Genomic DNA, 25,170 nt, shown 5'->3' on the forward strand with positions numbered 1-25,170 from the left:
GAGAGAGCAGCACTTACACAACTAAACTAATCCTGCAGCCACCGGAACTCTCATGCTGCTTTAAGGAAGTTATTTTCCTAACATGGCTTAACACCAGCAGCTTGTACCAGAGCCAATATTGGAGAATATTGATGAGTATGCACAGTCTTATCTTATGGCACTGAATATAAAATCTACCTTGACTATGGAGCATCATCACTGGTGACACTTAATACTTAAAGATGCTCTACCTGCTTAACAGATGAAGGGGAAAGATCCCAGCCTCTTGTAACTCCTGAATACATCAAGAAAAACCCTCAGAGGCCTCAGTTCATCCTAACCAAAGTGAAGAGCAACGATACTCTGCTTCTGGGCCTTTTAAGATATACCTTCAGGGTATGCTTTGAATACTGGTATCAAAAGCCTTGAAGGCAGAAGAGTAAGACAGAGCTGTATGGTTTCTTGTTGGTCCAGCTTGCTTTTCCCGGGGTACTTTCTACCCTTCTTACCCATTTGTGGTTTAAAGGGCCTGCAGCTGGAAAACTTCCAATGTACTTACTCCTAAGTTAATGGAGGCACATTCTACAAGATACGGTATTAGAATAAATGGTATTAGAATAAATACTGGGGTGAGTTGCCAGAATGAACCAAAGTAGTGACGACATAGCAGAAGCCTCAGATGGTAGAGAAGTTTTATACAAAAATAAGAAAGCTACCTCATCAGGAAAGTTTGATTACACAAAACTGTTTACATCCAGCAACAGAGCAGACATGAAATGGCACTAAGTGCAGTTTGCATTGTATATGTCAGTTACAATATCCTAATAGGCACAAGGATATCTTTTACAGTAAGACTAGGAGATTCTCCTGACACAATAGTTCTTCCAGTGCTCTCCCCCATTCAACATCAGCTGCAACAGTGCTTAGAAACTCCCAAGACATGGCACAAGATAAACATTGTGCTTTGCTGCAGATAGTATTTTCTCATAAAACATTAAAGACTTACAGGTTTACTACGAAGCACTGCAAGTTATGAAAAAGGAATTCAATTCACTGTCATTAACATTAAAGAAAAGACACTTTTCACCAACTTTAAGCTATTCAGTCCTGGCAACCAGGTCCATTTAGTGAAAAGGCTATTATTCTGTGCCTAATCACAGAGCAGCCAAAGATTCCTCATCAGCATGCAGATAAAAGGGATAGGCTATCATCCATAACTACATAATGTCTCTGACTGAAAGCAGTCATCCAGAATTTTTTCATGCTTGATCACTTTCAGAAGAAGCTTAAGGCTGCCCAGGGAAGACATTACAGCAGCCTTCTTCAGTTAGTTTTCTCAGTGGGTTGAGACCATGACTCTCCCTGCTTTCCACATACAGTAAATGAACACCTGCATAAAACTATCCTTTAGCTGTCAGAAGCCAGATACCTCTGGCCATTTCTTTTGAGAGTGTGCTTGAGCTAACACCACTGCTGATGGCACCAGTCCTACCTTTGATCCAAATCATTACCTCCCTACACCAAAGTAATGCTTTATGTGGCTGTGAAGACTAAGGGAACTTAACCTGATTAAAGCCAGCCCAGCCAAGAAGAAACAAACATCTCTGCTTACATCTTGTTCACCTTTCATATATATATTTATATAGATGAGCAGAGGGTTTTGTCACTTATCAGCCCACCCCCCTCAATCTTGCTATCTGTTCCAGTTCTATTTCAGTATGTCCGTGTACATAGTTTTAAAGCACTATTTAAGCAATTAACAAAACTGAAGTGGTGGAAACTGAAGCTTGTAGAACAAGATGCTGTACTTTGTTTTAGCAAAAAGAATTACAGAACTTGTCTCTTTGGAGAGACCTATAACATGCCTCCAGATAGCAATTCAGAACAGGAATGCAGTATGAATTATGAATCAACTCCTGGAGAAGCCCCTCTCAATTATAAGCAGAGATTAAAGAGACCTATACTAATTACAGTGTCCTAAAGTTACCTGGTGTGAATCCCACTCCATTTCTAGTAGCAGCTTACTATGTTGCTATTTACAGTTACATGTATGAGCTCTAATGCATAGATTTAAGTTCCTGGCCACAAAATATTTGACAGTTTAAAAATCTAAAACAAGGCAATCAAAATTATTCACTGCAGAGCTGGAATCAGCAGCAAATTTATGCTTTGCTGATGCAATGGAATCTTTTCTCTAAGGTACTTAGAAATCTTTATAAAGCTACAATTTCAGACCAAACATTAGTCTTATTTGCATATAAAATACTATCTTTTATAATTTGCATTCCCCTGAATGTATGCCAGAAGCTGGATAAGATATTCACTTTAGAACTTAGTAAGCTGATCCATCTGATCTTCACAAGTCTAACTTAGAAATATCACACAACAGTTTTATGTGCATTGTGGTTGCAAGTATCTTTTGTTATTTAACATGGTACATTTTGGTTTACTAGAGCATTGTTTGAAAATGCAAAATACACTCAGGTCAATCTGATTTAATTTAACACAGAATTTCAGCCAGAAACCTACAGTAGCCTGGTTAAAGATATGAGAGTATCTGATAATGCTGATTGTATAAAGATGATCACATTTAGATTCAAAACTTGTTTCAGTTCTAGTACACCTGCTTTAACAAAGGCATCTGTAAGCAGTTACAGTTAAGACTGTGTAGATAATAGGGTATATATTTCAATACTCAGTGACAAATTGTTTTTAACAGTAATTTCTGTAACATGGGTACAAGAGAAAGACTGATTATCACACCTCTCAGACAGTCTGGTTATTTTCCCATTTTAAAAAGAGTTTTAATCCACCCCCAGGGGTTAAATTTTTAATTTTCAGTTTCTTTGAACATTTTGCTCAGCTGTTCAACTAGTGCTACAAGCTCAGGATTTCCCCCAAGTGATTCAATTTGTTTATAGGCTTCAGATTCAAGCTGTTTCAATGTATTCCGAGTGTACTCAAAGGAACCCACATTTTCAAGGTAATGTACACAGTATTTTTTTATATCTATGTTCTCTGTCCTTTGACGTAAAATGTTTTGCACCTGAGTACTTTCAGGTCTTGACCAAATTGCATGAATGGTTGGGAATGAGAACTTGCCCTCAGTTAAGTCTTCACAAAAACTCTTGTTTTCACTATATTCTTTGGAGTGCAAGTTGGCATAGTCATCTCTTATTTGGAAGAAGAGGCCAAGTGTGTTTAGAAGTGGCTTTAAGTCTTTTTTATAATTTGAGAACAGCTGCATGAGGCCTACAGCTAATCCAAAGAGACCACCTGTCTTTTGCAGTACCATAGCTTTATATTCAGCTTCTGTAGGACAGGTGTAAGTATCCCTCCAGTAAATATCCAAGCCTTGACCTTTATGGAGTTCCAGAAGTTGACGGGTAAAAACTTTAACAGCATCTGGATGATCAAGGGTTAAAACCTTCTCTAAGCCAAGGAAATACACATAATTAGCACAGTTGATTACAGATGGAATTCCATAGATACTGTGTGCCACTGGAAAGCCTCGTCGTAGCTTTGAGTTATCTTCAATATCATCCACAAGTAGGCTTGCATTGTGCAACATCTCTGTCACTTCAATGATAACCTATTACAAGAAGAGAAAATTATTAACTCTCCCACTGTAATTTAACCTCCAGTTTTGCAAGACTTTATTTAAAATGGATAAGGTTTTAACAAGTGATATTCTCTATCACTGAGGTTCCCCTTTAGACCACTTGCTTTTACTATTAATACAGATTTATTATTCTCTTCATCAGCCAGTTTGCTGGAAGTCCTGGATCATGTGGTCTGTCTTGTGTAATGTTTTCAGATTCAGAGCAAACTTACTGCCTGAAGTGTTTCCACTTATATGCTCCTCTTCATGTTGCTATAGTTCTAAAATATGCCATTGTCTAGGAGTCATGCAGTAACTGTTATCAGAAACATGAATAGAGGAAAAGAAAAGCAACACAATGTTGTGACAAGTTTAGATTCACTAACCTGAGATCTCCCAAAGTCAGTTCTTGAGAGTGTCAGGTATCATCCATTAACACATTTGTCTTGTAAACCTTGTTTTGGTAAGTGGAGAGAGTTCATCTTTCTTTCCCCACACTTTGTATAGTTATCTTCAGTACTGAGCTCTTAAAGGACAGACTATTCTCTCTGAAACATCATTTGGACAATTCTTGGCAGAAAGGCAACAGCTACAACTTCTTTTGGGAAGCTTCCTACACACTTACTACTTGTTACTACGTAGACCAATATCATACACCACCTGAGGTACGCAATAAACTGTTCAGAACATCAAGGTTGTAGCTGACTACATTTGACTAAAAGTGAACCTTAATTCCAAAGCAGGACAATTCAACAAGAAACAAAGAATGTTTTTATATATACTATATACTGTTTTTATTGCAGTGCTGCTATGCAAGGAACAGGTATATTCAGCACCTGCTTAAATGGAAATAAGTTTAAGCATGTAAAACTGCATACTGTATAAACTCACTGATTAAGATACGATTTTAAAGCTAATGAACCAGTTACACTTGCTAGCTACAAACATTGCACTCAGTCAACATTCATCAAAACAACTGCTTCTAAAAAATACTAAGGCCACCATTAAATAGTGGCAAGTACCTAGTATGGTCCTATTTGGTGGGTGCTGTAGGAAAAAGTAAAGGCGACTTTGCTGCAAGGATTTTCTTGAGCAGCAAGCCACCTAGTGTTCAGTGACCACTGTCCCAAAGATTAAAACCCAAAACCCAGCAATCTAATTGTTTGTCCAAGATATGACTGCAAGAACAACCTACTTAAGAAGCCCTAATGACTCATCTACCAGTTAGAAGTGAGCCCTACTTTGACCTGTAAAGATATGTTGTTGCCCATTGACTTTAAATCAGAGTATAGAGTACTTACTGAAAGCAATTTTGCATACCTATTCGTCTGAATATTTTTTTAGTCCATTATGTAATTTTCATTCTCAGTACTATCAGGAAAGTTTCCCTGTATTCTGTGGATTCCTTGGATAAGCCTATTCTAGCATTTCTCTTGCCAACATATTTCATATCACTGTCAGTTTCATGAACTTTTGCAGCTTCTAGACATTTAAGGTTTAATTGAAACAGTGCTTCATGACTGTGTTTGAATTATCTTGTGAACTTAAGAAAAGACAGCGTCAAACACACTTCAAAGTTGAAAGTAAGGAGCGAAAAAGTTCAGACAGCAGAAAAAGCTTATTTTAGAAGACATCAGGAAGTAGCCTGAGGAAATGAAAAGACTGCTCTTCATAATGAAAGCTGAATAGTCAGTACAGTGTTATGCTTTCTTACAACTTAAGCCTATCTGATCAGTAGCTGCTGTGCTATCACTCCAGCACACAGATTTCTACCTCCTTACCTGCAATAGCTTTAAAATTTGATTGGCCCTGTACTAGGCCATTTCAGTGCCGCCTTAGAAAAAAGTTCATCTGACAAACCTAGCGTTCTCTAATTCAACAAGCTGAAGTGTCTCAGTGCAGCGTCAGATGGGTACTAGAGATGCAGTAAGTGGAAAAAAAAAAAAAAGACTGCTTGGCTGGGAAAAAAGTGAAATGGTGGCAGCCAATAGTAAAATCAACTACCAAGGAACAGTAGCCTCAATTGTATCATCTAAATAAACTACATAAAGACAAATGATCTAAGGTAAAAAATGTCCCATAACGAGTGCCAGAATTCAGATTTTTAATAAAAGAAATACAAATAGCTGGAAGGGAATCAGGCTGCTAGATACCTGGGACATCTTAAGAAGATTATGAGAGATGTCAGAAAGATGAATAGAGGTGGTCCTCCAGACTTCAACAACATTAAGTTATTAAAATTAGTACAAGTATGCACAAAAGCAGTAATAATTGTGTCAGGATGCAGATTAAAAGATGACAGGGTCTTGGTTTTGTCCTCAAATGACCTGAAGAATAAAAATATTAAGCTCCATCACAAACAGCTTAAATGGTAAAGGAAACATTAAAGCATCGGTTTTCTTCATAAAGATAACCAAAACAAGTGGTCTAAGTTTTCAATAATGGCTACATGATTATCAGTTTGAAAGTGACAGGTAGAACTAGCAACTTCTGTTCATACAGAGGCACTGCAGCTTTAGTTTACTATAGTACATGAGAGAAGATGGACCTGTACTGTCACAAGTGCTCAGCAAAAGGGCAAGAGGCACCAGTCAGACTGCAGCATAAGAAATCCCCGTTGGACAGAATGGAAGAGTTTATCACGGAAGGGGTTCAGCATGGGAAGACAGTCCCTGAGATGCTGCAGAATCTACATCCTCAGATTTTCAAAACTCAGCAAGGGCCCCAGAAGCCACAGAGCAAGCCCTGCTTTAAGCAGGGGGTTGTCCTAGATGACTTCCAGAGGCTTCTTCCAGTTTGAATTCTCATCTATGATATTAGACTAAACCCATGCATACAATATACAGGTTGCTATATAATACATTTTATTTGGATATGCAGCTGAGCACAAAGGGTAAGATGTGTCTAGCTGGAAGCCAGACTAAATCTGGCTAAAAAGTTAGAGACAGATTGGAAAATAGAAGAGTTACTAGATGATGAATGCAGCCTGTTCCTTCATTGTTTAAATCACTTAAACCATTTTGCTATTGAGGACTATGAAGCATCACTCTTAAGCCACCCTAAAGAAGACTCCTTCATAAACTCTAAAGGTACAATTACAAACAATTAATGAAATTAACTAGGGACCAGCTGGGTAAGTGTCAAAAAACATAATTCGTTATTTTAATTCCTTACATTGTCTTAGACAGAGAATCTTTTGCACTCTCTATATGCAGTTTAGCAAAAATGTAGTCTAACCAAGAGGATAATTTTTCATTTGACAAGCTACAGTGTTTAAATACACAGCCACGCATCTTGCACAGATTTGTCCAACAGAAAAGCAAAAGGAAGGAGAATTCCTAGTTTTATGTTTCTCATTAGAGAGTAAGGACTCTAGACTGTACGATAAGAAGTCCACAGTTTTAGGTCCAGAACAAGAAGTGGTTTATAAAGTTGATTTAACTGCTGTCTTTGATATTCTTGTACCAAAATCATAAGATTTTATTTTCCAGCACTATATTTGTGTACTTTACAAGGTAACTGTCTAGCTTCTTTCGTAAGTCACTGAAAACTCAGTGTTAATAACTGAGTTATGTTAAGTGGGTAACAATGGTAGCTGCTTATCTACAACTTAAAACGTTGAGCACACTTGGAAAGAAGTAACTGTTCTACATAAGACAAGTCATGGAAGTAATTTCTTTTGTTACACCACAGTCAAAGCTTTGCATTAAAGTTGTTTTCCTGAAAGTTTACTTTAATACATTCAGAAATTAGTGCATTTAAAATTTCTGATCATTTATACTATGTAAGAGAATCATCTGTTATCAGTAGTCTCAGAAGAAAGATAACAGCCCTTTAAAAATAATTAGCCAGTACCTGTATTTTATCTTCTGGAACATTCAGCCAGTGATTAAAGGCCTGTGACAGTTTGGTTCTCACTTGCTTACCTACAATAAAAATATTATAGGCATTTATAAAAATCACAAAGTTCATTATTAGGGACAACAGTTTGTCTTAACAACTATATCCGATTTGAGACCAGTAAACTGAGAAGTGTGATCACCTGAAAGCAGAAAATATATCATAGTGTGTAGCTTGTTTCCTCACTGTATAAACATCAATTATCAGCAGCTTCAGTTTTAAACATTTCACAGTAATATGCAAAGCACATTTACAGGTTACTGTATTTAGTTTTGGCAGTTTAATTAGTAGGTGATTCTGAGTATGTTGGTAACGTGTACAGATCAGCTCACTACTTCTGAAAGTAAGCCCTAGTTTGCCAGGCATGTTGATTTTGTGTATGTAACAGATTAAGAAGTTTCAATTATGATTCATTATTAATGGAAGACACAGATATTTGTTGAATATCTATTTCTCTCCAGGGCTTTCTCCTGTAGTACTCTTCACTTGCTACTGACAATTTGTAAAACAGGAAAGTGACATTTGATATACTTACTAAACTCTAAGAAAAATCTGAACAGAACATTCTGAACAGAACTTTCCACAAATTCAGACATTTATCTTATACCTGAGAAGTCTACCCACAAATAACAGGATTTGTTCTGCTTTAGCTAAATCTAGTTTGGTGGAGCCAAGCAGATGCCCTGTTTCACAGGAATAAAACACAAGATCAAAAGTCCAAGTTCAGTGTTAAAATAAGCATTACTATTCAATCCAGATACATTTTACATGACAGTTAATTTTAATAGAAGTTAACCTATGTGCCTATAAATTATTGATGCCAGCTTTCTTTAATAAATTGCTAGGAGTCACGTACAAATATTTATTCAGTGTCTACTGATGATCAATATGAGATAAAGTCACCCCCTACCCACACTGAGACAATGCTGCTCTGAACTTTGAGAAGCTCAGCTACATATAAGATCTTTGAATAACTGCAAGACAGGTTTAGACAAACAGCTCTGCATATGTAGCTCACATCAACAAGGCCTTTGGAAAAAGTTTTAAATAAACTTCAAAGCAGTGCAACCTAGACAGTGGGTTCCATATGCTCAAGATCTACTGAGACTTAACTTAATGATTCTGCAATATTAGTCCTCATATTGATGATGCCATCTTGCCCATAGCACTGAAGAAATTTCAACATTTGAATCTCTCCCTAAGGCTTCTCTATTGCTGTGTGACCAGCACATATAGAACAGAATAATAAAATGGGTATATTCACTTGCAGTGATACACGCTGGAGAAATTGGACTGAGGATTTTTCCTTTTCTAATTAAGTGACCACCAGGTAAGCAATAGCTTTGTGGTTTCAGCTCTGTAGCAAGGGTGATAACCTTCCTCCTTGGCTCAGCGGGCTTCAATTTCTGTCTCGGTTCTCAGAGATTTCCACTGCTTCCCATCACCGCCATCTTTTGGTTTTCATTAGAAGAGACCAATGAAAAGGTGCTTCTTTTTTCCCCCAACAACTTTGTTCTCTGGCTCTGTCCTGTGTGAAAGGGCACTCTTACCTGGACATACACTGTCATTGGCTTGTGTTCTCCATTTTTGTTTTCTGTGCTCAGTTTTAAAAACTAATAGCTTTCTGCAGGAGGGAGCGACTGTTTTCTCTCAAACAGCAGAACAGATATTTTAAGCTCCCCATGTCAGGCTTGCTCTCTATCAGGAAAGTACACAGATGGTTCTAAATTATTTTTTAAAAATCTGTTTATTTAAATCAATAATTTGCTGACTTGCAAGTTCACTATTTTAACACAGGTAACCAGAGCTCCAATTTAAATACAAAATTAAAGTAGTACCCAAGAGTTTAAAAACCTCTTACGTTAACTAAGCACCACCACTAATTCAAGTTAGACCTGCTTCTGACAACATCTGCAGATACGAAGGATTTGAAACACTTCAAACACTCAGACTTTCTCCCTTTTGCCCATGTGCTTAGATCAGACTTTGGCCAGATTGGTTCCCTGATCTGACTCACTACACACTTGTGACCACCAGTACTGCGCAAGGGAGGGTCAAAATGCCCTGCATCAGAGGTTCAATATTTTATCTTAAAATAATTGCATGAGTTAACTGAGGAGAAACGATTGTTCAAAAATAGAGAATAACTGTTACAAACATCTGCCAAACTGTATGGCTTGCCAGTTAAGTATTAACAAATATTTCAGTACATCCATAAAGAAAACTACTCAGAGAAAATATCACATTAAGGAAGTGTACCTTATCTACAGCTGTTTATTCACTTCTAAATTACATTGATACAGGCAATGCCTACTTTTTTTTTTTTTTTACATTAGGCAGCTAATTCTGTTTTTCTGAATGCATTTCCTGGAAAATATGCTTATGGAATGCTGGATGTTCAGCAACAAGCGTTATTTCATCATGAGGAACACAACTACTAGCACACACTCTAAATGGATTATTAACATGCACAATGGATTTAGCCACTTCAGTTCCTTAGTATAGACAGCATTTGAACTGTTAGACTTGTCTACCTTGACTAGCAAGGCTGTCTAGACACTGACTATTCAAGGAAAAACCACTATCTGTATAGTGAAGCATTCATCTTTCCTTTTATAAGTGCAGATTTGCTTGTGTGAGCCCCTTTAAAGGAACATTATTGCTACATAAATGCTATTTTATCTTGTTCTGAAGTCAATCCTACCCAGTCTATGTGACATTACAGCAATTTTCTGTATGCATTTTTTTATGCCTACAGCCATGCTATGATGGCAAAAGACCAAACCCCTCTAATACTGGTCTCAAAAGCCCAGATGCAGAAGTCTCCATTCCTTGCCACACCTCTCCTCTCCCCAAACTAGAAAAGACAACAATCCAGGGACACTAGGAGAAAATTAAAAGGAGTAAAACTTAACACTGGCAGAATTTCCAGTTTCTTCACTGTCACATGTCACTGCTCTGTTAATTGTTCTAAGCAGGCTATTGTAAAACTGAAGAATATAGAGGTCTAACTTCCAAAATTAGAAGCTCTACCTACTGTATAAAGCTATAATAATAGACATTACTGCACCAAGCTTTTCTCAAAGTTATGCTCAATACTTTCAGTTTAATCTGCTTAAGATCCCAGTATTACCCCAAATCAAACAGCAACTATGGAAAGCTTTTCTCCTTAGTAATGCTGGGTGGAAAAGGTGAGAAAAAATATTCAGAACAGATTCACTCTGATGAAATTCCTTCTACAGATAGAATGTAAAACCCTTATCTTTGAAACAAAGATCAAGTTACATTAAAGATGTTGTACTGAGGACAATCCCTCCCACCTCTTCAGACAGATGAGATGTTCTCTAAAACAAGAAAAAAAAAAATCAGCTTGACTTACTCTCTATATACACAATTGTTCTTGTGACAGGGTACAGACCCAAAACCCACCAAGACCTCCAGCTCTGGACAGGCTCCTGATTAGTATTTCTTCACCCTTGCTGCATTAAAGTGACCACAAATTATGCCCTCAGGGCAGCACCCCACTTACAGTGAGAGTACATAAAAGGGCTAGAACAGCATGGGAAAGAGCAGAGGGACTATTAACCTAGCCCTCATTAGAGCCTCACTAAGCTAATTCAACTCATTACCCCAGCAGAAAACTGACCGCTTTTTGCTAGGTTAGCTTTCTGCCAGCTTTATGTACTGAGTCAGCTTATGAAGTGGATCTGCCAGAGTTAGTACAGGGTAAGCAGCAGATGCTGAGAGCCAGGGGAAGGGGGCATTGCCCTTCTGGAGGAAGCAAGCTACTACATTACCTCAGCTATATTGTACACTTTCGTGTTTAGCTCTGTCCTCTGATGGATTAGGCCTAAATGGATAAATTCCCTAAGCAGACCTCCCCACACAGCTACAAGAACAGTACAGACAGCATAAGTGAACAGCAGGAAGACAAGCAAAGAGAGCAGGCATATACACTTCTAAACCTGGGCAGCCACTTGTGACGGATTAAGGTCACTGTAGACTTGTCTAGCTTAACTCCCCTGTTCAAAATAGGCTTAACTAGCCCAGGGTTGTGATCCTGATTTTTGCCTTGCTCCTTCTCAGGATCCTGAATGCCACCATCCCATGGTCACTGCAGCCAAAGTTGCCCCCAGTCTTCATGTCCTAACCAATTTTTTCTTGTTTCTAAGCATGAGGTCCAGCATAATGCTTTCCTTCATCAGCTCCTTGATCACCTGTGTTAGCAAGTGATCATCAATGCATTCCAGAAACCTCCTGGATTGCCTGTGCCCTGCTGTGTTGCTTCTTCTACCAGATACTGAGGTAGCTGAAGTCTCTCATGAGGACCAGGGCCTGTAAATATGAGGCATCTTCCAGTTGCCTGAAGGCCTCATCATCTTCTTCCTGCTCAGGTGGTCTGTAGCAAAGACCCACTATAGTGTCACCCCTACTGATCTGCCCTCTAATCTTAACCTATAAACTCTCAACAGGCTTATCATCTGACTGAAGGCAGAGCTCCACAGTTCAGCTGCTCTTTCACATAAAAGGCAACTCCCACTCCTTGCTATCCCAGATGCCTTCCTAGGCAGTCCATATCCATCCATTGCAGCACTCCAGCTGTGCAAGCTATCCCACATCAGACACCCCAATAAAACTGCAGCCCCGCAACTGCATGCAGACCTCTAACTCCTCCTGTTTATTCCCCATGCTGTATGCATTTGTGTAGAGGCACTTCAGAGGGCACCCAATCTTGCAGATTCCCCAGAAAAAGTGACAGCTTCCCCCATCACGTTGTCCTGTTCACACTTCCTTGTTTGAGTGCATATACCTGGGATGGGCTGCCTTCAGCTCTGCTCTGTTGATTATAAGTTGTCTCTTGTCCACATCAGCCGACACCCTTTGTTTGCAAGTTCACTGTTTCCTTACTTGATTGTGTGTAGTCATTCCTTTCTATTGTAATTTCTAGTTTAAGTCCCTTCTCACCAGGTTGCTCAGCCTGTTGGCAGAGACACTTTTGCTCTGACTTGGGTAGGTGGATGCTATCTCCTCCTGGTAGTCCTTGATCTACAAAGAGAGTCCCATGGTCATAAAACCCAAATATCTGCTATCAATATGAGCTGTGCAACTAACCAGTTGTTGACAGGCAGGATCTGTCTGTTCCTCTTCATGGTGAGGGGAAGGGGGTTGAGGATCATGGAGAAAAGCCACCTGGCTTCCTGTGCCCTTGGCCCTCATTCTAAAAGCCACATAGTCATGCTTGATAAGCTCCAGGCATCCCCGTGCTATATCCATTAGTGCTCAAGGGGAAGCGCTGCAGGGTTAAGTAGTCTGAGTGTGAAACGCACCTTGGCAGTCCCTCCATAACATCCCTGATCAGAGCTACCCAGAAGAGGCAAACCTCCCTAAGACAGAAGCTCAGATGGAGGCCTCTGTCCCCTGCAGGAGCCAGTCTCCCCACTACTATCACTTGCTGCTGCCACCAGGTGCCAGTCTGATGCTTTGTTGTGTACAGAGCTTCCAGCCATGTGTCTTCTTCCAGTGCAGTGAACCTATTTGGCAATTGCACATCTGCTCGAGGAACAGGAATCTCTCTCCTGGTGCCAGAAGCCATCAGCTCCCAGCCTTCACCATTGTGGGAGTATTCATTTCCCAATCTGATATGCACAGACTGTTCCTGCCCCTCCTTCAATATACCTGCAGGTTTCAGGTTCTTGCTCTTTTTGTTATTTCTGATGCTGTGCAGCCTGCTGACCCCCTTCCACTGCTCCTTAGCTTGGTGACACACATTTTCCACCACTGCACACCTTATAGGGGCAGGGACATCACTTGCTTCTGGCCCAGTGGATGCCCCCAGGCATTCCTGCAGCTCAGAACCTGGAGAGCTGCAGCCTCCCTCAGGAACTTGGCCCAAGTTGAGGCCTCTGATGTGCCAAGTGTAGTTGTGCCAGTGGTAGGGATCATGCCATGTGGTGCTGAACTCCTTCACCAAGCTGGTCAAGTTCAACAACCCAGCAGAAAAAGCTGAAAAACAAAAGCCAGCCTTGATTGTTTAGCTTGCTGAACAAGCCAGTAAAGACTGCAGCCAAGACCAGAGGGACATGAAAGGGAAGATGCACAGTCATGAATGGGATCAGATTCTACCCCTTTCAATAGCAAGCTGTTGACCATATCAGTTTTACTGCAACTGAAATGCCATACACTCCTTAGTGCTGCAAAAACAGCTACTGCTGTTATCTCTGAGTGGCTGAGTTAAAAGATTCATCATGTGTGAATCGGGCCATTTTTGAGACAAACCACATTGAAATCTGTGAAAGTTAATCCTGTTTATTGCACTTTGTTTACAAGACTACAGGACAGAATACTAGATTAAGTAGAACACCGCTACAAACTAGTATGGCAATGTTCTACTACAATGAGATTTTACAAGGAAAGTTACTGTTTCAGAATGTATGTTCTCCCAAGCACTAAATTCTGCTAGTGAAGAAATAAACATTAATTCCCATACTAGCAGTTAAAATAGCAACATAGTAAAAAAACCCTTAAGCCTAGTAGCTTCTCTATCCTAATGCTGTTGAAGTCAAAGGAATAGACAAGCTTAGTTTAAGTATCACCCCCAAACTGTTACCGTTAAAAGCCCTATTTCATTAATGGGAAACAGAGTAATCAACTTCTTGCATTCAGTGATTAATCCTTAACAGTTACAAAAATTTGTGTTCTTACACTACAGACAACATTAGCAGGCACTTTTTTTTCCCCAACCAACCTTAATACTGTTTACATAAAAAAGGATTGTGTAACAAAGTTTGATATGTATCTAAATTCGTTCAAGTTCTCATAGGTTACTAAACAGTTTGCAGAGTTTGTTTTTTAACTAGTCTTAAAAGATAACCAACTGGACTATTGTAGGGCCATAAGTGTATGTATTTGACACTCAGCCAAGCTTTCTGCAAAAGCCCCTCAGAGCTCAAGCTGATACAACACAGAAACAGCTCCTTGTCCCCACCCTTGTGCCAGCTCACTAACAAGACATGAGAAGATTAACTAGGGAAGTTTTTAACAGGTTAGGTGATTGATACTACCTAATCATTTGGTTAGCAAGCTGAGAACTGGCACAAGTTAAGAAGCAGGAGAATACTGCCAGAAGCATAAAGAAGATGGAATGAAACTGCCTTTCAACAAGAGCTTGTTAGATTAGCTCAGGCATCTCATTTGGGCTCCACCATAATTATGAACTGCTAGCATATACCCCATTTTTCCCCCTCACCAAGCACTGGTGCTCATATCAACTCCAAGGTTTACACAAGTAACTAGCTCCTACTCATCTGTACTTGGCATAGCTGACTTAGGGCAAAGTCAGTGTTTCAAAAACAGTAAACATCCAGCTCTATGATTCTGAACCCTCACTGCTTCACCTGTAACTCAGTACAAGCTTTCCACAGGTACACCACTTTTACCTGCCTAGTTTAAGAGAAGTCTTCCCTTTTGAATCATACCACCATTTCTGCAGAGAGAGAAGTGTATCTTGTCTCTCACCTTCTCCAAAACATAAACTAAATTAACAAAAGATCAACATGTTAAAGTGGACAATCAGATTTATGATACTTTAGCAGGACAGGATATAAAATACTTGCACTGTCAGTAAGTATAACATTATATAAGCCATCAGTATAGAGTGATCAGGGTTGAACTCACTCACAAAGTATAAGAATTTAGCCACAGGAGTCAAGGTGGGAAGGTTAAGTGTATACCCTACCTGCATCATTTAAAGTGAAAGCTAACTGAAGAGCTATTAGTCAAGCATTTTTGCCTACGGAAGCTTTTTCTGGCACTTTTTGTCTATTGTGTATTTCCTACTAGGAAGCTGAGGGTTTTTTGCTGGTACCTACAATAGCTTAAAAAAATAATTAGCAGCTAAAGATGCAGAGGTGTTACAGTGTACCTTGGTTATACGAGATAATCTAACCAAACAAAAAGTACACTTAAAGATGGTGTTGGAGGAAAGTAAATTTCTTCAGGACTAGCTCTTAGAAAGCTCTCTGGAATATCGTAGACTCATTCTCAAGGTAGTTCTCTAGCAAAAATCACCACTCAGTTCAACATACCCAAATGGAATATACTGTGAGGAAACGGGAAACGAGCTTTCTGGCATTAAAAAGGCACGTTACTGCCAAATTCTTTCCTTTTCTTATTTTTCAGCTCAAGTAGTGCTAACTGCCAAGTCAAATGAAATCGCCAAGGTAGATAAGACAATCCTAGTTATTTGTAGAGATTAATAATGAAATTCATTATACACAGGTATAATGAATTAGGACCCACAGGACCCACCCTGCTAATACACAGGTCTTGTTGCAGATGTGCAAAAGCCACTTAGTACTGTGCCCGTGATTCATCATGCTACTTGTCTAGACAGGTCTTCTACCCCGGTCAGACATAATTTTGGTCAGAATTATTTTCCTTAATATTTACCATATTTTGTATCTTTCTTAACTCCACCAGTATGCAATATAACCCGGACAGAAGGCAATCATGCAATAGTCCCAATGACAAAGTAGTTCTGCCACTATTTTTACAGAGTTAGTCACTTTGATAGCTTGTATGGTCTTCCTTACACTTTAGGTGTACAAGTAAAAGCCACAGCAAACAATCTGACTGTTTAGTCAAAGAGGCTTCTGAAAGGCATATCCATACAGCAGTTCTCTATCAAACTGCCCCCTGAATTCTGCTAAAATAGGTACTGTTCAAGACTGAAAACTTCATCTGAATGTGTTGCTAGGGACCTGATACCAGACAAGGACTGGCTGATCCTCTGGCAAGTGAAACAATCCAGGGACAGCCGAAATTGGCCATAAGAATGCCTGGCTCTACACATACAAGGGAGAAGAAATTACACAAAAGAAACCGGCTATTAAAAACCCCACAACCCATTGAGTCCAGTACAGCAAGCAGATAAAGAACGAAATGTCAGCCCTGAGTTTAAGAATGGCATCAAGTCTTCAGTACTTGCCCGTATCAGTTTCAAAAAGTAGCAAGTCAGCTACTCTGAATGGAGACCAGAGTAACTGAAATACTACTTACACTGCAACAGACAGACTTAAGAGCTATTGCACCAATCTCACCAAAAAGGAAGAGCAAATATTGAAAAGTGTTACTTTTAATTACTCTTAAATCCACAAATCAAGAATGTATAAACTTCTTGGCTTACACTTCCTGAAACAAAAGTTGTTATAAAAACAATTTTGATATTTAAAAACACCACAGTGCAGAGAAACTTGCCTGGTAGTTGAAGTAAATACTGGTATGGCTCTAGGATTCTTTTAGATGTTTCATCCATCCCATTCATTTCTTTATTTCATAAGAGGTAGTTCACTGTTAAAGAAAGCGTTATTAACACTACTTAGACCAAAAATTAGGGAAGTAAAAAAATAGATGCATACAATTAATAACAAGTCAGCTGACTTCAAGGTTAGGTGCAAATACTCCGATTTTGAACACAATACCTTCACAGTTAATACTACATTCACTACATAAAAAAGTTTTCCGGATGTCATTTAGAAAAGAAACAAGCATATGTACTAAATACAGTTTTCTTTAATTATTCATGAATAGTTTAAATCAACTCCTAGACTGTTTGCTCTTTTATATGTATTAGAGGGCTTACATGACAGTATTTAAAACATTAGCATTCACAACAATGAAGCTCTACTGTAAGTCTTTAGAGAAGACACTCAGCACATACAAAGCCTCTATGACTAATCTGATTAGACCTCCCTAAATGCTTTCCCCATACAAAAGTGGAGATGCCTAAGAGCAGAAAATACACCTCACACCAAGACAACCTAAACAAGTTGAACACTAGCTTCAGCCTTCTGATAGAATTCTTCAGTCCTGTTTTAGAAGGCAGAACAGGAATATAGCATTTTCTTACCTCCGTTTAAGCATACAGACATCTTTACACACTTTCCCCTATACTATATACATCACAGACTCTTATGATAAATCTTTTAGGATCCATTCCCTACATAGCTCAACATTTTTCTATTGATTATGTTTCAGTTCACATATTTTTGGTCATCTATATCTGCATTTTTTTCAGACTGTTTTCTATAATAGCTTTTCTGTCCTTTCACCTCTAGCCTTCCTTGCTGCACTGCAGATGCAGCAGCTCAAAACAATTCTTCTAATGTCATTTTAAGACAGGAACTGCAGCAGCAGCATAAAGTCTTATGCTATTTCAGCATCATTTCTCAGCTACTTAGCTAGCATCCTGGAAAGGATGTACTTTTTGCCCCTGGAGCAACTGAATAGTTATATAAATTATCCATAAAAATAACTATTTTAAAGTGATATTTATAAGTATGGACCAATGCATTTTTAATGTAGGTACATTAAGGGGAGTGGTTAACATGAGTGGAATAAACTGTGTTCCACACTTGCTCAAAATAATCCAGCAATACTTTCCCATCAAAAGCTCAGATCAGCCTTAAGATCACTACTTCCTCTTAAGCTACCTGGACAAACTGGTATTCCTCAACATTCATGACCTTTCCCTTTCAGTATAGCTCAATCAGTTCCTGTCTACTCCCATTCCCACCCTCCACACCCATAAATATTTGTAGCAGTCCAAACCTGGGGACTGAGCTGCATTAATAACTATTTTGCAAGCTTAGGTTTGGATCAATTCCTTTATTTGCTTCACTGCATATGTTAATCAATTGTATCAGCACTTCAGGGGCAAGACAGGCTATTTAAGCAAACACAGTTGCCAACAAAATGCTCGTAAGAGTGCACCTTTTGGGAAAGCTTTGCATAGTTTCTTAGCAGTAATGCCACAATAAGCAGTACAGCCTTTCCATCCTATCCCATAGTGTGCCAGCACAACCAGCTGTCAGGCCACACAGTAATCTAAATCGGATTTTACACCCTCGACTCCCCATTTTGTTTTCAGCTTGTTGGTATAACTGAAGGGATAGGAATGGCTTTTAAGCCAGCACTGCCACTGAGAGTCAGCTGTCAAAATGTACCCTTACATATCAAGGATAAGCCTCAAAGGACTTCAGTCAGGAAGTGAAATCAAAAAGATTATCACAGTCCACCCCGAGATGTTTTAAGCAGAAAGAAGCTGGTAGAGATGGACATAAGGACACACTATCAACTTAACTCTCCTGTGACTATTATTTGTCAAAAAGCCACACAGATGGTTTAGAATTGAAAGTGCCTAGCTATCCAACAGAGCTGGGAAGAGATGTTAGGGTTGGAATTGTTTCTCTGTAAAAGTTTCTGCTTAAAAGTAAATATTAAAGTTCTTCCTCTCCCCTCAGGGATTTAGGAGGTTTCTTGCCTGTCTGTAGGACACTAAGACAATATTCAGAATCCCCAATTAACTTGAAATTCACTGGTATTACATAGCATGAAACTAAATATTTGCATCTTCTGACACAAAACTAATAGGAGTCCACCTGAAATGCTACTTATCAGCAGAAAATTAGTCAGGCACTTCTCCCACAAGTGCCAAGATTTTTTTTTTTTTTTTTTAATAAAAGGGAGGCAAAAAAGCTCTAACAGACAAGGAGTGGACGGTAACTTAGCTTAAATCACTATAGTTAAACTTTTCTAGACTGCTATGCTACCTTTAAATGAAGTGATAGATAGCCTCCACTAAGGAAAAGAGAAACAGTCTATTATCAGACAGCTACATGTCTAACACACACACCAAAACAAGAACAGTGAGCAGAACCTCCTCCAAACTTACACAAAGAAAGAAACACTTGATAAAGAAATATGTAAATGAGGTTGCTTATAAAGGCCTGTAAGCAAGAACACCATGATATGAGACTTGTAATATTACTGCTCTTTGCACAAAGTTACCACATTTGACGCACTTGGGAAATGCTTGATATTAAGAGTTTCCTGCCTAGGTGACTGACCAATTTACTACGGAAGTTACACTGTTGCAGAAAGTCTTCTCAGTTAAGACATTTAGAGACAAGATCTCAGCCAGCACCTCCTAATAAGAATTAAAATGGCCAGGAGTTAAACAATAAATGAAAGGGAATGCAAAGCCTTTTGTTAGTGAAAGTGCAAGAATTGATTACACATACGCTTATTCAAAGGATTAAAGCAGTTAAGGCCATTTGGCCTTTTAAACCAGTTTCCTTTTAAACCAGTACACAGCCTTGCTGCATTTCAGTTCACACATGACTAAGTTATTTTTCCAGTTATTTCTCCGTATCCCCACATAAGCATACAGAACAGCTGTTATGGGCACAGGCCACGGAATCCCAACAGAGAGCCCACAGAACTGTCTTCTGGACTGCAACAAACCTTCTCTCTAATGATCTCTTTGAAAACACACAAGACACTAGAATAAGACGGTGACATGGGCTTCCATAAGTTGAAACTACTCTAAAACTATACTTGAAGCTGTGATCTGTGTCTAGCTTTCTAGAGAGGATGCAAGTAATATTAATTCTAGGTTACATGTCAAGAAAAATCTTCACTTTGGAACTTCATAAAACAGCTCACCCCATACCTTCCATCCCATTCTGCAGAATATTCTCCCCCTCCTCCAAATTAGGGGAATATGATCACTGAAATAGTCCAGGTTAAATATACAGCTGGTATTTTAAAAAGCATCATCATCTCAGTGGCTCCCATCACAGTACAGTTACACAGAAAATAAAAGAACCACCAAAGGAGCAGAGAGCTGTAGTGCAAAAGGAACCATCCAGAAAGTTCTTAAATCAGCTCCATCACAGAACTTAGTGCACAGAGACACTGGTTTCATTGTAACCAGTGGGGGGGGAAGGCCCAAATAGGGGGATGTAGGGGTGAAGAGGTCCGTTTCAGAAGGAATACACAGAAACTGTTGTGAGTGTGTATTGTTTCAAAGAGGCTATCAAGGCTCTTAAATCCAAATGTAATTTGGACAGGATACTTGTCACCCTAGTCCACATTCTCATTCTAATTAGCAGAGTCCTCTTTACAACCCCTCCTAGGCTGATACCAAACAAAACCTTGTATTCAACTTAAGGGTGGGCAACTTCCCACAGGTGGAAGGATAGTCATACACTTTCCCCGAAGATGCAGCTAAGTAAACAAGCAGCTTTCCATAGCTGCAATTTCAACACTAACGCCAGAACAGCAAGAACATACTGTTGCTGGAATTGTGCTTCGATTTGAACAGGATTTCCAGATATAATTGAGCATGAACTTTACAGAAGCCAGACAACAATACCTGGGCTGTCAAAGTCCTGGCACTATGCTGTGACAGCACACAGACAGGAAGGGTTTTTAAGCTGCAGGCTGACCCGAAGATAGAAAACGAGTGGGCAGAAACCGTGACTACTTCTAAATCGCTTCTCAGATTAAAATTCACATTTCACAAAGAACATGCTACCCTGCTTGCAGATGCCTAACCCCCGCCCAAAACATCACAGTCAAACCAAAGGAAATAGGATTCGTTTTTCGGAATTCAACATAAGAGCTGAAAACGCGACGGCGGCGGCAGAGCCTCTCTAGCCGCTTCCACAAGCCAAAGGCAAGCAGCCCAGCCTCACCAGCGCCATTTTAGATAAAGCGAGACCGAGAGCCGAGAACTCCTCGCTCCCCCTACCCGCCGTCCACCCCCATTTTCTCATCTGCGCTCTCGGCAGCCGGGCTCAGCCGCCGGGGAGGGAAGCGCCGCCCGCCGCGGCGCCGCCAGCCCGGCGCAGCCCCGGCCCCCGAGCGCTCAGTCAGCCCGCCCCGGCGACAGCGCCACTGCCCGCCGGCGCCGCCCAGCACTAACGGCGGCCGCCGGCTCCGGCCCCCTTCCCCTCAGCCCCTTCCCGGCCCCCTTCCGGGCAGCCCGCCAGACCCTCCTGGGCGGGGCGACCGCGGGACCCGCTCCCCCCCGCAGCCGGGCTCGCCCTCGCCGCCCGACCCCGCGCAGAGAGGAAGGACCGGCTCCTCCGAGGAGCGCGCCCCCCTCCCCCGCCCGGACCCCGCCAGCGCCTCCCACCAGCAACGGCCGGCTAACGGGCAGGCGGCGCGGGGCAGCCCCGCGCGCCCGGCCTCAGCCCGGGCAGCCGCCGCCGCTCACCTCGCCTCGCCGCCTCCGCCGCCAGCCGGAGCCGCGCCCCGCTCCCCCGAGCAGCCTCCGCTCCAGGAGTGGCAGCGGCAGCGGCGCTGGCGGCGACGCCGCTCGGCGGGAGGAGCGCCGCCCCCTTCCGCTCCGCCGGCGCCACCTTCCCCTCTTGGGGGAAAATGCGCCACCAGCGCCCCACCGCGCAGGCGCCAGCCTTGCCCCCTCGGCTCATTAGCATTCGGCGAGGGCCCCGTCCCCTCGCGGCGGCCGCGCGCGGTGCGCCCTGGGAGCTGTAGTCCGCCCGCCGCGCCGAGCCGCTTCTCGAGCCGGCAGGCGCGGCGAGCGGGAACAGCGTCACCCATGAGCACCCTCGGCGCCGAGTCTCAGTTTCCATAGAAGTGGAGAAAAATGATGTCAGTATTTCCGATGCGGCGGCCAATGGGGCTGAGGGAAGGGCGGGCTCTGCAGGCCGGGGCCCAATGGAGGAGGCGGGGAGAGAGGCGTGCCCTGGTCCGTCCGTCCGTCCGTCAGTCAGTCGGTGTGGGAGGGGGAGGGGGACCGAGAGGCTCCGAGCCGAGCAGTCACCGCCGCCACCGCCGGGTCCGCGCAGGACGGATCGGCCCCTCCGCACGCCGCACAGAGCCGCCGCGAGCAGAGCCGTTGCCGGAGCGTTGAGCGGGGGCCGAGGCCGGCCGAGGGGGCCCGGAGCCGAGGGGAGGCTTCGCCCCGTTCCCTTCCCTCCCCCCCGCCTCGGGTCGGGGGAGTAGCGGGCGGGCGGGCCGGCGGGCGCCGCGGAACAAAGGTAACGGCGCCGAGCCGGAGAAGGAGCCCCCCCGGCCCCGCCGCCGGCGGGTGGGGAGGCGGCGCGGGGCCTCGGGGGGGCGCGGGGCCGGGCGGCGGCGGCGGGGCGTGCGTGCGGGGGGGAGGGGGGCGGTTGTTTTTCTCCTCGTAGCGAGGCTGCGGCGGGACTCGCCGATCCTCCTTCTCCCCCCGCCCCAAACACCCAGCGGCGGGGCGGGGGGGGAGGGGGATCGGGTGCCGCCTGCGTGCGGGAGGGACCGGCCGCTTCCCCAGCCCCCTCCGCCGAGAGGGGACGGAGCCCCCTCCTCCACACACACACACGCTCCGTGTCCCCGCCGAGCAGGTCGGGCCCCTTTTTCTCCGCCCCCCTCCCTCCCCGTCCCCGCTCCCTTCTTTTCTTCTTCCTTTTCTTCCCCTCCGCCGCCTCCCGCCCTCCCTCCCCCCGCCCGGACCCGCTGCGCCGAGCCGGGGAGTTGCGGCTGTTGCTGCTGAAACTCCTGCCGCGGAGTCAGCGCTTTCCTTTATTTGGGGGGGGGGGTAGGGGGGGGAGGAGCCGCCGCGATCCGGAGCCGCAGCCCCTACAAAAGCGTGTGTGTGTGTGTGTCGGGGGGGGACTGCTACCGACACCCCGCTCCCCCGCCGCGCACACAGGCACTCTTCCTCGTACAATGGAGGAAGAGCCTCCCTTCCTCTCTCCTCGGTCCCTCTCTCCGGCTCCCCGCGGTAAAGTGGGGAGGGGGGGTTCCCAGGGCTGGGACCCCCGCAGGTCCCCTCCCGCCGCTTGGTGCCTGGGGAGGGGGCGCAGCGAGCCGGGGAGGCAGCCGGGGACGCCTCCCCCCCAGCGGCAGCCGGGGAGGCTGGAGGTGGGTTGTTGTTGTGGCAAGTTTCTCCTCCTCTGACAGAAATGGCGTCAATGGCAGCGAGTGTAGGGGAAGCCGCGGTGTGTGGGAGCTGGAGAGGAAACAGCGGCCGAGGAAAGAGGGGAGGGGGTTAACCGGCGAGAAAGGGGGGATCCGGGGAAAGAAAGGGGGAGTTTCGGGAGGAGCCCAGCGCCCCCACCCCGATCCCTGCCTCCCCTCCCCCCGCCCCGTGCGAGCGGCTGGTGCGGTGCCTTAGCGCTTTGTTTTAAATTCCAGGTCCAGCCTCGGCCGCTCAGCCCCTATCGAGGCTTTTACCGCAGCTTGAGCTCATCATGAAGGTAAAACACTCGCTCGTGTGCCTGGGAGGGGAAAGAAGGGAGGGTTGCATGAAGAAATGCTGTCCTATCTGTCAGTCCATCTGTCCCGACCCCGGTGCGAGGCTCGGTGCTGGTGCAGATCCAGACTGCGGGCTGCTTCGCCCCCACTGCTGTGTTTTGGTGCCTTAGCTCGTTTGCTGACGGTGGGGCAGGCTTTGCTCTGCCGCGTTGTGCTGGGGGAAACTGCAAGTTCGCTGAGCGGAGGTTGTTCTCCTTCAGAAACATTGTTTGTAGGAGAATAAGGACATGGCTGCCTGGGCTGAGCTTGTTTCATGGAGGAGCAGGGGACAGTCACCCTGCTTGAGAAAGTAACGTTGCAGGGGAAATGCTGGCTATACAACCGTGTTTACTTGCATAGAGGGTAAATGGTAGATTTACTTACTTTCTATTTGTTAATAGGAGTTTTGTTGAATGAATAATCTTGATATGATCAGGGAGGGTGCATGTAAAGATTCTCTGCAGTGAAATGATTGCTGTAAGGTGCAGAAAGATTTTCAAACAGGTTCTGATTTTCTTCTCAGTGCTGTGTAGTACTCACATACCTCATTGTCGCTCATTTTTCTTCTCTTAGGCCTTTCTAGACTATTTATTTTCAATACATGATGGAAGTTTTATAGAAAAAAAATCGTATCAGTGGAATAGAATTCTGTGTGTGGCAATGATCTGTGTATCTAAAAGTAGTTTTTAACAATGGGGTTTGTTAGGTTTTTTTATCATTTTGCTGATATGGCTTGCTCAAACTGCCATTTATGTTACCATGACCCCCATGTAATTCAGCTCCCGGTCCAGCTGGGCTGCAGTAAATCTCATTTCAAAATACTGTAAATCTTATAAAAAAGAATTGTTACAAACCTGTGATACAGCATCTCTTTGGTATTTATTAATAAAAAAGAGCAGTCTGTATGTGGGGTCTTGCATTATCAGAGTTATGCCTACTGTCTGTGAATGAGTATTATGTAAAATGTGTGCCTAGTACTATATTCACTGCTGGAAATGGTAAATGATACAGACTGTTTTAATTTCTAGATTGATCAGAGTTGCTGAGCTGCAAACTAAGTCTTTCTGTATAGCTGTTAAAGGTTTAGCATGTTCTTTTTTACTTTGGTGACTTAATGACAGTATATTTTAAAAAATGGTATTTTAATTGCCCTCCCTATGATCTTTCTTTAACAAGTGTTAAGATCTAAAATACTGCACACGTCTTTCTCATTAAAAGTAAACTATTTATGAATTTACAACAACAGGCTGTTGGAGTAGTATGATACGGAGTTTTACAAATGTGGCTCATTGCCTGGTGGGGATGCAGGAGATGGAAGCAAGAGAAATAGGAGGCAGTATAGGGAGCTTTTTTCCCCCAGAAGGAAAAACACTTATTTAAATGACAGCTAAATTTACATACATTTCTAATACTCTTTTTCCATGTAAACAAATCTTACAGTTACCATAGAGATTAGGTTCAGATACTGTGGTTATAGAGCCGTATAAATATGTAGATAGACAGTTGGGAGGATGAGGAGGTCGGATCACAAGTGGAATGCAAAGTGTTCTGTGAAATAGTGATAGAGACCCACTTCAGGCTGAATTGAATGTGTAACAAATGCTTAA

The 25,170-nt window shown here is 42.8% G+C and overlaps 2 protein-coding genes across 5 annotated transcripts in view; one reads left to right on the forward strand and one right to left on the reverse strand.

The window, feature by feature from the left end:
- Positions 1 to 657: 657 nt before the first annotated feature.
- GGPS1 (geranylgeranyl diphosphate synthase 1) lies at positions 658 to 21,586 on the reverse strand. Of its 4 annotated transcripts, XM_050894321.1 has the most exons (4): positions 21,543 to 21,586; positions 16,736 to 16,828; positions 7,436 to 7,506; positions 658 to 3,571 (listed from the first exon to the last, which is right to left on the reverse strand). In XM_050894321.1, the coding sequence occupies exons 2-4, from the start codon at positions 16,800 to 16,802 to the stop codon at positions 2,810 to 2,812; spliced, it is 900 nt and encodes a 299-aa protein (XP_050750278.1). In that variant the 5' UTR covers positions 16,803 to 16,828; positions 21,543 to 21,586; the 3' UTR covers positions 658 to 2,809. The 4 variants fall into 4 exon arrangements, with proteins under 4 accessions (XP_050750278.1, XP_050750279.1, XP_050750281.1 ...); XM_050894322.1 differs by lacking the exons at positions 16,736 to 16,828; positions 21,543 to 21,586 and adding an exon at positions 5,734 to 5,907 and having other exon boundaries at positions 7,436 to 7,495; XM_050894324.1 differs by lacking the exons at positions 7,436 to 7,506; positions 16,736 to 16,828; positions 21,543 to 21,586 and adding an exon at positions 3,967 to 3,986.
- A 713-nt stretch (positions 21,587 to 22,299) lies between these two features.
- ARID4B (AT-rich interaction domain 4B) overlaps positions 22,300 to 25,170 on the forward strand; it is a 90,993-nt gene continuing 88,122 nt past the window's right edge. The window contains exons 1-2 of the mRNA XM_050893220.1: positions 22,300 to 22,329; positions 23,465 to 23,526. Of these exons, the coding sequence (XP_050749177.1) occupies positions 23,521 to 23,526 (6 nt within the window). The 5' untranslated portion in view covers positions 22,300 to 22,329; positions 23,465 to 23,520. The remainder of the gene's footprint in view (positions 22,330 to 23,464; positions 23,527 to 25,170) is intronic.

Source organism: Gymnogyps californianus, chromosome 3 (assembly GCF_018139145.2).
Source record: "Gymnogyps californianus isolate 813 chromosome 3, ASM1813914v2, whole genome shotgun sequence".
Lineage (NCBI taxonomy): Eukaryota > Metazoa > Chordata > Aves > Accipitriformes > Cathartidae > Gymnogyps > Gymnogyps californianus.